The sequence below is a fragment of the Astyanax mexicanus genome, chromosome 1, assembly GCF_023375975.1.
Source record: "Astyanax mexicanus isolate ESR-SI-001 chromosome 1, AstMex3_surface, whole genome shotgun sequence".
In the NCBI taxonomy this organism is placed as follows: domain Eukaryota; kingdom Metazoa; phylum Chordata; class Actinopteri; order Characiformes; family Acestrorhamphidae; genus Astyanax; species Astyanax mexicanus.
Window position 1 is genome coordinate 63,974,871 of NC_064408.1, and position 13,501 is coordinate 63,988,371.

The following is a 13,501-nucleotide window of genomic DNA, read 5'->3' on the forward strand; positions in this document are numbered from 1 at the left end:
ATTCATTCACGCATCACATCATCTGTGATCACAATGCCTTTATGACTGTACAGTTTATAATAACCTAAACTATGCATGAGTGGTAATGATGAATCAAACAATTCATTGAAAGGCATTGTGGTGTGTATGATGCATATTATAGAGGATTATCTGTTGATTTGTGAGTGTTACTCATTTCTTTATGCTTTTTTTCCAGAGCTGAGCATTCACACAGGACTCCTAGGAGGTTTCAAACACTTGACATTTTCATAATGAGCAGCTATCACATTTGCACTGCCGCAAAAGTATTATCTGTATCTACATATGACTCAGGAGAACCGGCTTCAAATCCAACGCTTCCCAAAACGAACCTGAGATGATTACAGATGCTCATATTTTTTATACTTTTTATACCAATATAACACTTTAACATCGTTCTCATAATGCTCTTGGTAAATCACAGTGTTGATGACTGTCAGGGAGACAGGGTTATCTATCTTTCATTTTGTTTAATTAAGTAAAAACTGACTCTGAAACTGGATAGTAAGTCTCTTGCATATACGGACTCTTCATCACTCCAGCTCACCCTGATACATACATTAATTTGATCAGTCCAGATGTTTATTGATAAACAGGCTTTTGTTTCTGTAATTGAGATGATTAAGATACAGAATTCAAAATTAATTAAGCAAGACTTATCATGAGACAAACAGTCGAAAGAGGCTGAAGATCTAAAAGAAAAAAAGAAAAAAAAACCTGCCTTCATAAAAGGAAAGGTGCTTCAGGAGGTAACTTGAGTGTTGTAAAAGAAGAATCGATTTTTGGTGCGCACACTAAGAACAATAAGTACACATTTGTACTTAAAAGTGTTATGTAGTTGTTAAACTTATAGCTGTTGTTACATCAGTCATCCTGTAGGTGGCAAGATTTGAGCATTTTGTGGAGGCAAATAGCATTGAGAGTGGAAAGAAAGTGCCTGTTCTACTGAGTGTAATTGGTTGTAAGACATATGGCCTACTTCGTAGCCTTGTCGCACCGGAGAAGCCTGGAGACAAGAGCTTCAACGAAATAAAAACAGTATTACAGCAGCATTTTTCTCCTAAGCCTCTGGTCATCGCAGAAAGATTTCGCTTCCACAAACGGAATCAAGAGATGGGTGAGTCCGTTTGTCAGTATGTAGCAATGCTTAAAAAACTTTCTGAGCATTGTGAGTTTGGGGAACAGTTGGAAGATGCGCTCCGAGACAGATTTGTTTGTGGATTGCAGAGTGAAGCTATGCAAAAACGACTGCTCACAGAGGCTTCGCTCACATTTCAAAAAGCGGTCGAAATAGCAGCATCCATGGAGACAGCAGCTCGAGAGTCACAGCAGCTCAGTGGTTCACTAAAGGTGCATGCCCTCTCTCTCTCATCAAGCAAAGTCCAAAATAAATGCAAAAGATGTGGGAAAACAAATCATAATGAAGATGATTGTTGGTACAAGGATAAGAATTGCAATTTGTGTGGAAAAAAGGGACACATAAGTCGTGTTTGCAGATCTAATAAGACGACAATAAAACAAAGTAAAATGAAGAACAGACCAACCAGAGACAAGGGTTCTGCCGAAAGAAAACGTGTGCATCGTGTGGATGCAGGAAGGGTTTCCAGTGATGATACAGACTCTGACCTAGCCCTGCACAAACTTTCTAAAGCAGGAGAAAATGCACGCATCATAGTAAAACCTGAAATTGAGGGAATCTCTTGTGAGATGGAGCTAGACACAGGGGCAGCAGTCTCACTGATGTCAGTATCCACGTATGAAGCGAAACTGAACCATTTACCCCTACAGCCAACTGACATAGTGTTGAGGACATACACTGGTGAAGCATTGTGTCCACTAGGGGTCGTCAATGTTCAAGTGAAAATGAACAAACAAACTGCTGTGCTTCCTCTGTATGTTGTCCAGGGCGAATATCCACCATTGTTTGGCAGAGAGTGGTTGCGTCAAATCAAATTGAACTGGAAAGAGATACGGGCAGTTCGAATGGGTACGCTGGATGATGTGTTGCGGAAACATGCTGCAGTGTTCCCTAAAGAGATAGGAGTGATGAAAGGCATTGAAGCAAACGTGTCACTAAAGCCTGAGCACAAACCCAAGTTTTTCCAGCCGAGAGTGGTCCCATATGCTCTACGCCCAAAGGTTGAAGCTGAATTGACCCGTCTTACTGAAATTGGAGTCCTGTCACCTGTACAATATAGCGAATGGGCAACTCCAATAGTTCCAGTGGTAAAAAAGAATGGAGCAGTGCGCATTTGCTGCGATTTCAAAGTGACAATAAACCCTTTCCTCCAAGTTGAGCAATATCCAATTCCACGTATTGAGGATCTTTTTGCATCCTTGGCAGGAGGACAACGTTTTAGCAAATTGGATCTATCCAATGCCTACCTGCAAATGCAAGTCAACGAGAGCTCGCGAAAACTCCTCACAATCAACACACAGAAAGGTCTCTTCTGTTATAATCGTCTTCCTTTTGGGATTGCCTCGGCTCCAGCCATTTTTCAAAGGGCCATGGACCAGATCTTGCAAGGGCTACCCAACGTACACTGTTATCTGGATGACATATTAGTGACTGGCTGTACTGACGCCGAACACCTACAACATCTTGATGCAGTGCTTGGACGTCTGGAGGAGTTTGGCTTGCGAGTTGAGAAGGACAAATGTGAATTTTTCAAAGACTCTTTGGAGTACCTGGGTCATATAATTGATTCTGCAGGATTGCACAAATCTCCAGAGAAAGTGCGAGCAATTGTCGAAGCACCGGCTTCCATCAATCTCACCCAGTTGAGATCATTCCTGGGTCTGATAAATTATTATGGGTGCTTCATACCGAATCTTGCAACCATTCTGAATCCTCTGAATGCCCTATTGTGCAAGGAGACACGTTGGCATTGGTCTGTGGAATGTGAATCTGCTTTTAGGTGGGCAAAGGAACAGCTTGTGTCACACAATGTATTGACACATTATGATCCCCAAAACAGCATTCGACTGGCATGTGACGCTTCACCCTATGGTGTAGGGGCAGTAATCTCCCTTGTGCTACCTAGTGGAGAGTAGAAGCCAGTAGCATTTGCGTCACGGACTCTTAGCAAAGCAGAACAGAATTACGCACAAATTGAGCGCGAGGCCTTTGCGATCATTTTTGGTGTGCGTAAATTCCACCAATATCTCTACGGGCGAAGGTTTACACTTCTCACAGACCATCGCCCCTTGACCACCATCTTTGGAGCACAGAAAGGCGTGCCTTCCATGGCAGCAGCACGCATGCAAAGGTGGGCTCTACTTTTGTCTGCACACAACTACACAATTGAGTACAAGAAAGCAGCTCATCATGCCAATGCTGATGGCCTCTCAAGATTACCTTTGCAGGTGGAACGCAGAGACAGAAAAGACACTGTTGTATTCTATCTGAAGCAAATGGAAACATTACCAGTCAGTGCTTCTGAAATCCGTTGCGAAACGCAGGCAGACCCAATCTTATCTGCAGTCTTGACAATAGTCACTCAATGAACTAGAGGATTGAGCAGTGCCAGTACCAGTGAGTTTTCACCATTCATTTCCAGGCGCAATGAGTTGTCAGTGCAGCAAGGATGCCTAATGTGGGGCATAAGAGTCATTGTTCCAGCTACATTAAGACAAAGGATCCTTGAAGAACTGCACAGTGGCCACCCTGGTGTGGTGAGAATGAAAGCCTTAGCTCGAAGCTATGTTTGGTGGCCTGGTCTTGATAGCGACATCGAACAACAAGCAAGGAGCTGTCTATCTTGTCAGCAGATCCTGAAAATGCCATGCCAAGCCCCTCTCCACCCATGGGTCTGGCCAAGCAAACCATGGGAACGTATACATGTGGATTTTGCAGGACCAACTGAGGGTCACATGTACATGGTTGTGGTTGATGCTCATTCGAAGTGGCCAGAAGTGCAGATTATGGAGTCCACAACCACAGACAGGACTATTCGTGTTTTGCGGAATCTTTTCAGCCGCTATGGAATTCCTGAAGTCCTTGTCAGCGATAATGGACCTCAGTTCACGGCACAGGAATTTGCCACATTCCTAAAAGCTAACCATGTCAAGCACATTCGCTCAGCTCCGTACCATCCAGCCACTAACGGGCAAGCTGAGAGGTTTGTACAAACAGGCGTTGAAGTCCTCAAAGCACTCCTCAACCCCTCTCCAACAGAGGTTGGATGCCTTTCTCCTGACCTACCGTAACACACCACACTCAACGACTAAAGAGTCTCCAGCCATGCTTTTTCTGGGCAGACGACTGCGCACTCGTCTGGACGCTGTGAAACCAATTGTTCAGTCTGCTGTGAGACGCACACAGGAGTCACAGATCCTCCGTAGAGCCTCTCGTTCCAAACTGAGACATTTTGCAGTTGGTGATGTTGTGTTGGCTCGGGATTACAGAGGGGGAGAGAAATGGGCAAAAGGAGTCGTTACAACCCAAAGTGGACCAGTTTCGTACACAGTGGATGTAGGTGCAGCAGAATCCTGGCGACGTCATGCTGATCAACTTCTTTTTTTTTTTTTTTTTCTTTTTTTGGCCCAACCACCACCCCCCCTCTTCGGAGGACAATTAATACTTTATTTTTATTTATTTATTTTATTTTTTATTATTATTATTATTATTATTATTTTTTTTATTTATTTTTTTTATATATATATATATATATATATATATATATATTTTGTGTGGATATAGTTGTGGGAGTTCAGGGTTGGAAGGATCGGAGTGTGAGGTACAGGAGGGGGTACAAGAAGAAGAAAAAGAAAAGAGAAAAAAAAAAAAAAAAAAAAAACTAAACAAAAAACAAACAAACAAACAAACAAAAAAAATAATAATAAAATAAAATAAACAGAAAATAAACAAACATACATATATACACATACTCACATATCTAACTATACATATGCTTATACATATACACACATACATAAATATACATACATATTAATACATACACATAAATACATACACACACACGCACAGTTACTTCTATTCTATTGTTTTTTGCAAAAATATGTCATGTGTTACGGATTATGTCATGAAATGCCTACCACAATGGAGGCAAGAAACCGCCACCATGCCCCTGCGATCCAGAGGCAGATAGGGAAGAACCCAGTGGACCCAGACCATCCACAGCCCATTAGGAGCCCAGAAGACCCGCGGCCACACATCCCGATGGTAACCATGTGCACACCCCAGATGAGGACGGGGGAGACTCCAGACGAAGCCCCCATGGCAAAGAGCAAGAGTCCAGAGAGCCAAAGGAAGCGAGCAGCCCACCCCTCCGGCAGGCCAGCACCCCTTGCACGAGCCGAGCATGCGGCCCCCGAGATCCCAAGCACCCGGGAACAGCCCGACACCCGGCAGGCCCCCCCTCCCACGCCAAGGGGGCCCAAGCCACCCCCAGGCCACGGCCACCTAGGGGGCGGGCCAGAGACCATATTAGGGCATCCGGCCACGCACCCATGGACCCACGGACGCCCACCCCCCCAGGAACGGCAGTGACGATCGGCGGAAAGCAGCGTGGAGCGGTAGGGAGGGCAAAAACCCGCCCTACGCAACCATGTCCCACAGGTGTCCATGCTCAGTCAGCCCCAAACCCAGGACCAACTGTTCACGCACACATGCACATTCACACACCCGTCACACACACATCCGTCACACATACACCCGTCGCACACGTGCACATTCACTCACAGACCAGTCACACACACCAGTCACGCACACCAGTCACACACACCAGTCACACACACCAGTCACACACACAGAACATACATAGACACCTAATGCGGGCATGCGGGCACCAGTACCGAGCCAGCGGCAACCTAGGGAAGCAGCCAGCCCGGCCCCGAACAACCACCCGACCCACACCCCAGGCAGGGTGCACGAAACCAGGGTGTGAGAAGACCTGACCCCCCTCCTTCCCCCACCCAGCATGTTGCAGTGATATGAATGTGTATAATGAGAAGAATGAATGAAAGCTACAGTGCTATTAAAATTGGAGGGACAGCTGTAATATGAGAACTGAATAACAGCACCCAACCACACTGCCCCCCCAAAGGCCCTCAATGTCTAAAATGCAAAAATAAAATTGAGGAGCAGGGAGCACCTGCCCCCCAAAACCCTATGTGTAATATGATGTGTGTAAGCTGTATGATGAGTTTGTATGTGTAATGCGATGTTAGACTGAGTAGGAGTCGGGGAAGGGCCAGGAAAGGACCGAGGGGCAGAGGACTACCCCCCGGAGGAAGAGAGCCAACTACTGCTGGCTCACTAGGCACCCAGTTCCATACACCCAACCGCGGTACAGGGAAGGCAAGTCCAGGGTGTAGAGCGGCTACGGCCCCAGGACACCGCCGCTCTGCAAGACAGCGCCCCCATCCCCACACTGCAATACAACATAAATACACACCCCACTCACATACAAAAGACAACAGATATTACACACACGCACACACACGCACACACACACACACACACACACAGACACACACACAGACACATTTACACTCAACATCCCACTCTTTCTCATACACACACAGTGGTCCTGAGCCCAGGACCAACTGGTCTTAAGTGGGAGACTGCCGCTTCCCCACCTGAGCGCCCCTACCTCCCCACAGGGAGGGCACCCAGAATCCCGGAATGCCAACCAGACACCCCAACACGGACCAAACCACCACCCCCCACGACGGCGCGCCCAAGAGAGGCATAGACCCTCCCCAGCGCAGGGAGGGACCCAAACAGGCGACAGACGCCCACGGGCACCAGGGCCCCGGACTCCGCACCCCGACCGCCACAGGGGAACCCAGCCAACCGGACAGGGCCAGCACCCACCACCATGGGCCCCCCAGACCCACACCCCAAGACCACAAGAGCATACATCCAGCCCCCCCCACCAACAACCAGGGCCCGCACACAGAAATCACCAAGCGGCAGCCACCGTCCCCAGTCCAAGGGCCATCAGACACCCGAATCCCCCGATTCCCCCCCAGCCACCTGCCGGACGCACCAGGAGACACGACTACAGCCGCCCACCCCCATCATGTGATGGAGCTGATCAGTGGGAACCAGAGAGATTCAAATGTAGCCAATTGGTTTTTTGAGGTTGCAGACATTCTTTCCAGACTAATGTGGTCTAAAAGTAAATTTCTATAGTGATTTATGCATAAATCATTTTTTGATTTCCACTTCATGAGGATAGTTTTCTTAGCGATGCATAAGACAGTGAGAACTATGTGCAATATATTTGTTTCCATGTTTAGTTCACTTACATCACCTAAAATGCATAGTTTGGGTGAAGCTGGGATATTGCAATTAAACCAGGTAGATAAGTCTTCACATATCATCTTCCAGAATCTCTGAACAGGCATGCAAAACCATATAGCATGTATATAATTCTCAATATGATTGCCCGAACAGTTAGTGCATATATTTGTTTCTCTAAGGCCCATTTGGAACATTCTATGCCCTGTATAATGTGTTCTATGGAGAATTTTGTATTGTATGAGTTGTAAATTTGGACTTTTCGTCATTTTGAAATTGTTTAAACATATCTGTGTCCAAAAGTTCTTATCTGGGTTCATGGAGAGATCTCGATCCCATTTTGTAATTGGGAGGGATATTGAATCATTAATTTTGGATAATAACTTATATATTTTTGATAACAATTTAGGAGTATAGAGATTCATGAACTCTTTTATCAATACTGGGATTTCTAATGTTAGATTATTTAAATTAAATCTTGCTTGTATAATGGACTTTAATTGTAGATACTCCAGAAATTTGCTACTGCTAATTTCGTATTTTGAAATAAGATCTTCAAATGACATAAAGGTCCCCTCCTGTATAACATGTTCTAAATTCTTAATTCCTTTCTCTTGCCATTGTGAAAAATTAATAACTGTTTTTTTCTGACATATATCTGGGTTGTTCCAAATGGGTGTCCTTTTACATGGTATTAGTGAAGACTTAGCTATCTTTAAAAACTCCCACCAAGCTGTCAGAGTGGTGTTTATGTTTAGGCTTTTAAAGCAGCTATAGTGTTTAATACTGGAGCTAATGAAAGGTAAGTCAGAGATTTTCACTTTTCCACTGAGTGTTTGTTCTAGGTCCAGCCAAGGGCTGCCTAAAGGGTTTGTTTTAATCCAACTTGTAACATATTGCAATCTATTGGCTAAAAAATAGTGATAAAAGTTTGGTAGTTCTAGACCACCATGGCATTTTAGCTTCTGTAAAGTCTTCAGACTTATTCTCGATGTTTTATTTTTCCATAAAAATTTTGAAATGTTTGAGTCTAATGACTTAAACCAAGCAGCAGGAGGTTTATTAGGGATTAATGAAAACAAATAATTGATTTTAGGTAGAATCAGCATTTTTACAGTAGCAACTCTCCCAATAAGAGATATAGGTAGAGAATTCCATCGTGTGAGATCGTCCTCTATTGTTTTTAGTAGAGGAGTATGATTCAATCGTATCAGGTCTGATAGCTTGGGGGAAAAATGTATACCTAAATATTTAATGTTGCCCGACTGTAGTGAAGTAGTGCTCTGAAATGTACAATTCAGAGGTAGAACTGTTGATTTACTCCAGTTAATGGAATAATCTGATACAGATGAGAACTTATCTATGAGTGTGATTGTCTTTAGCAGAGAGGTTTGTGAGTCCCTTAGGAAAAGTAATACATCATCAGCATAAAGGCTTATCTTATGGTCTGTATTTTCTGTTTGAATTCCTTTAATATCTACACTTTGTCGTATTTTTGCTGCTAGTGGTTCAATAAAAAATACAAAAAGTGAGGGAGAGAGCGGGCAGCCCTGTCTGGTGCCTCTCTGCAGACTAAAGCTTTGTGAAATAAGATCATTTGTCCTAACCCGTGCATTGGGAGAGCTATATAATGTTTCAATCCAGTTTATGAAGGATGGACCAAATCCAAATTTATTTAGAACTGCTAACAGAAATTTCCAATTTACCCGGTCGAATGCTTTCTCTGCATCTAAAGAGACAACTATGGTTTCTAATTTGTTAATGGAACAGTAATCTATTACATTTATTAGTCGACGTGTGTTATCGGCTGAGTGCCGGCCTTTGATAAAACCTGTTTGGTCCGAATGTATAATGGATGGAGTGATTTTTTCTAACCTCCTTGCAAGAACTTTGCAAATTATTTTAAGGTCTACATTTATAAGCGAAATTGGGCGATAGCTGGATGGGAGTGTTGGATCTTTGCCTGGTTTAAGAAGCAAGGTAATGTTGGCAGAGTTCATGTTTGGAGATATTATGCGGTCCTTCTTGATTTGAGTGACCATTCTAAAAAAAATGGGTTCTAACACAGACCAGAATTCTTTATATAACTCTGCAGGAAAGCCATCTGGACCTGGAGCTTTATTATTTGGGAGATCCTGTATTGCTTTAAAGAATTCGGAAGATGAAAAAGGTGAATCAAGAGTCATAACCTGTTCCTCATCTAGTTTAGGTAGATTTATATTTTTCAAAAATTCTTCAATGTCAGCATCAGATGGATTAATCTGTGATGAGTATAATGCCTCATAAAAGTCTTTAAAATTGTTATTAATTTCCTGTGGGTCATGAGTAATGTTACCAACAGAGTCTTTAATTGAAGAAATAGCTGTTTTTTCTTTATTTAGTTTTAATTGGTTTGCCAGGAATTTTCCAGATTTATTTCCATGCTCGAAGTTTTCCAAACGCAGCCTCTGCAACATAAATTGTGTCCTTTTATCAATGATTTCATTTAGTTCCAATCTTAATTTCCGCAGGGTGTTAATTATATGTTCTTGTGGTGAAGCAGCATAGGCTGTTTCTAATGATTTTATTTTCTGTTCCAATTCTGACACACGAGTTTTTTCTTTAATTTTCTTATGTGCGCAGTAAGATATTATTTTACCCCGCATTACTGCCTTCCCTGCTTCCCAAAGAACACATGGCGATATTCCAGGCAGGTCATTATGTTCTAAATATATAGCCCACTCTTTTTTGAAGTAATTAATGAAATCTTGTTCATTAAGTAATGATGTATTAAATCTCCAGTTCCTAGCTGGTGGTATAACTCTTTTCCCTGTCAAAGACATAGACACCGGTGCGTGATCGCTAATAATGATAGGGTGAATTTGAGTGTCTGTGATTTCCCTCAACATAGAGCTGCTAACTAAAAAGTAATCTAAGCGAGAGTGAGATTTATGTACGTGTGAGAAAAAACTATACTCTCTCAGAGTGGGGTGATGTGAACGCCAAGCATCGCATAGACCAAAATCCTTCATGTACTGTTTAAGAATGTCTGCAGACTGCCAGTTCCTTTGACTCACTGCTGTACTGAGCCTGTCAATCTCTTCATTAAGTACCAAGTTGAAGTCTCCTCCTATCACCAGTGTGGTGTCAGAGTGATCAGAAAGTGAAGTGAAGAAGGTATGAAAGAAGGAGGGGTCATCAACATTTGGCGCATATATACTAGCAATGCAAAAATTAATATTTTGAATAGATAAATTAAGTATTATAAATCTGCCTTCTGGGTCTGATATAGTGTTTCTGATGGTGAAGTTTAACTTTTTGTTAATCAATATAGCTACACCTCTTTGTTTGGAGTTATAACAGGCTGAGTATGTGTGAGGAAACTGTGGAAAGGAGAATGTTTGTGCAGATGTTTTAGATACATGTATCTCCTGTAGAAACACAATGTCAGCCTTTAAATCATTTAACCGATGGGCAATTTTTACCCTCTTTTCCCCCGAACCAGCTCCACGTACATTCCATGAGACAAACCTCAGCATGCTCATATTTGAGTTACCTGGGAAAGTCACGTGTGCTCACTAACGGTGTGTGTGTGTGTGTGTGTGTGCTCTCGCATGTAACCTGTATGACTGTGTGCTCGTGTGGTAAACATGTTGGGTGCAAAAAAAAAAAAAAAACAAAAAAAACAATAACAAAAAAAAAAAAAAACAATGAGTGCTTAACATGGTAACAGTCTGCTATACTGATTGACCCGGCATTAATAGTTATAAACAGACATATATAATGAGCTTTTAGCGGAGAAGGAGTGAAAGAGTCAGAACAGACGTGTTTGTATACAGATCACCTGGTCAGTACAGCCATGGCGCCATGCTGATCAACTTCTGCCTCACCAGAGACAGATTGCTCCAGGACAATCTGCAGAATCAGACACAGTTGTATCTTCAAGTCTGTCCGCTGGACCTTCAACTGTCCACATGTCTGCTGAGACAAGTTTGTCTACAGCAGCTGAAAACAGCCACCATACGTCCAGAGATATGCCACCTAATGGTCAGAATACACAGGATGCCATTTCTTCAAAAGAGAGAACCAGGAGCTACCCTGTTCGAGTTACTAAACCACCTGACCGCCTGAATCTGTAGAACTTTTACTTTAACTTGTGTTGCATATAGAACAACTGAACAGAAACTGAAAGGAAAAGAACTATGGACTGTATGTAGTTATCCTAGTGGGCCATTTCTGCAAAGGGGCAGAATAATCCCCTGATTTGGCTTGAGGCCAGGGACAGTCTACTCCCGACCTCTAGTTTAGTCCTGTAAATTAATCAAGAAACATTTATGTGTACTTTTTCAGTAAGGTGGGAGGAAATGTTATGTAGTTGTTAAACTTATAGCTGTTGTTACATCAGTCATCCTGTAGGTGGCATTAGCAATGTGTTAGTTCATGTGAGTTACCCAGTAAAAGAAACAAGAGTTCGAATGCACCTCTGTGTGTGTGTGAGTCACTTTACTGAACAGAGACTTTGCACGCTGTTTTTATCTAAAGAGATAGGAGTGATGAAAGGCATTGAAGCAAACGTGTCACTAAAGCCTGAGCACAAACCCAAGTTTTTCCAGCCGAGAGTGGTCCCATATGCTCTACGCCCAAAGGTTGAAGCTGAATTGACCCGTCTTACTGAAATTGGAGTCCTGTCACCTGTACAATATAGCGAATGGGCAACTCCATGCCCATTCTGGGCAACTCCGTGCATTCTTGTGTCACACAATGTATTGACACATTATGATCCCCAAAACAGCATTCGACTGGCATGTGACGCTTCACCCTATGGTGTAGGGGCAGTAATCTCCCTTGTGCTACCTAGTGGAGAGTAGAAGCCAGTAGCATTTGCGTCACGGACTCTTAGCAAAGCAGAACAGAATTACGCACAAATTGAGCGCGAGGCCTTTGCGATCATTTTTGGTGTGCGTAAATTCCACCAATATCTCTACGGGCGAAGGTTTACACTTCTCACAGACCATCGCCCCTTGACCACCATCTTTGGAGCACAGAAAGGCGTGCCTTCCATGGCAGCAGCACGCATGCAAAGGTGGGCTCTACTTTTGTCTGCACACAACTACACAATTGAGTACAAGAAAGCAGCTCATCATGCCAATGCTGATGGCCTCTCAAGATTACCTTTGCAGGTGGAACGCAGAGACAGAAAAGACACTGTTGTATTCTATCTGAAGCAAATGGAAACATTACCAGTCAGTGCTTCTGAAATCCGTTGCGAAACGCAGGCAGACCCAATCTTATCTGCAGTCTTGACAATAGTCACTCAATGAACTAGAGGATTGAGCAGTGCCAGTACCAGTGAGTTTTCACCATTCATTTCCAGGCGCAATGAGTTGTCAGTGCAGCAAGGATGCCTAATGTGGGGCATAAGAGTCATTGTTCCAGCTACATTAAGACAAAGGATCCTTGAAGAACTGCACAGTGGCCACCCTGGTGTGGTGAGAATGAAAGCCATAGCTCGAAGCTATGTTTGGTGGCCTGGTCTTGATAGCGACATCGAACAACAAGCAAGGAGCTGTCTATCTTGTCAGCAGGTCCTGAAAATGCCATGCCAAGCCCCTCTCCACCCATGGGTCTGGCCAAGCAAACCATGGGAACGTATACATGTGGATTTTGCAGGACCAACTGAGGGTCACATGTACATGGTTGTGGTTGATGCTCATTCGAAGTGGCCAGAAGTGCAGATTATGGAGTCCACAACCACAGACAGGACTATTCGTGTTTTGCGGAATCTTTTCAGCCGCTATGGAATTCCTGAAGTCCTTGTCAGCGATAATGGACCTCAGTTCACGGCACAGGAATTTGCCACATTCCTAAAAGCTAACCATGTCAAGCACATTCGCTCAGCTCCGTACCATCCAGCCACTAATGGGCAAGCTGAGAGGTTTGTACAAACAGGCGTTGAAGTCCTCAAAGCACTCCTCAACCCCTCTCCAACAGAGGTTGGATGCCTTTCTCCTGACCTACCGTAACACACCACACTCAACGACTAAAGAGTCTCCAGCCATGCTTTTTCTGGGCAGACGACTGCGCACTCGTCTGGACGCTGTGAAACCAAGTGTTCAGTCTGCTGTGAGACGCACACAGGAGTCACAGATCCTCCGTAGAGCCTCTCGTTCCAAACTGAGACATTTTGCAGTTGGTGATGTTGTGTTGGCTCGGGATTACAGAGGGGGAGAGAAA

General features: G+C 43.7%; 2 protein-coding genes across 2 annotated transcripts; both read left to right on the forward strand.

The window, feature by feature from the left end:
- The first annotated feature begins 1,545 nt into the window (after positions 1 to 1,545).
- Positions 1,546 to 4,227, forward strand: LOC125787451 (uncharacterized protein K02A2.6-like). The gene is made up of 2 exons (XM_049471846.1): positions 1,546 to 2,815; positions 3,527 to 4,227. The coding sequence occupies exons 1-2, from the start codon at positions 1,546 to 1,548 to the stop codon at positions 4,225 to 4,227; spliced, it is 1,971 nt and encodes a 656-aa protein (XP_049327803.1).
- An 8,364-nt stretch (positions 4,228 to 12,591) lies between these two features.
- LOC125787651 (uncharacterized protein K02A2.6) lies at positions 12,592 to 13,290 on the forward strand (the record flags this gene model as incomplete). The annotated part of the gene is made up of 1 exon (XM_049472396.1): positions 12,592 to 13,290. A coding segment is annotated over one exon (699 nt), but the record flags the coding sequence as incomplete, so codon positions are not given.
- Between the last annotated feature and the right edge of the window lie 211 nt (positions 13,291 to 13,501).

What these genes read in the sequence shown, in the direction of transcription:
- LOC125787451 (XM_049471846.1), top strand. Translation starts at nt 1,546, where the DNA reads ATGAAGAACAGACCAACCAGAGACAAGGGTTCTGCCGAAAGAAAACGT. An exon ending in CCAGTTGAGATCATTCCTGG is followed by an intron (nt 2,816 to 3,526) that starts GTCTGATAAATT and finishes TCACTCAATGAA; the next exon opens with CTAGAGGATTGAGCAGTGCC.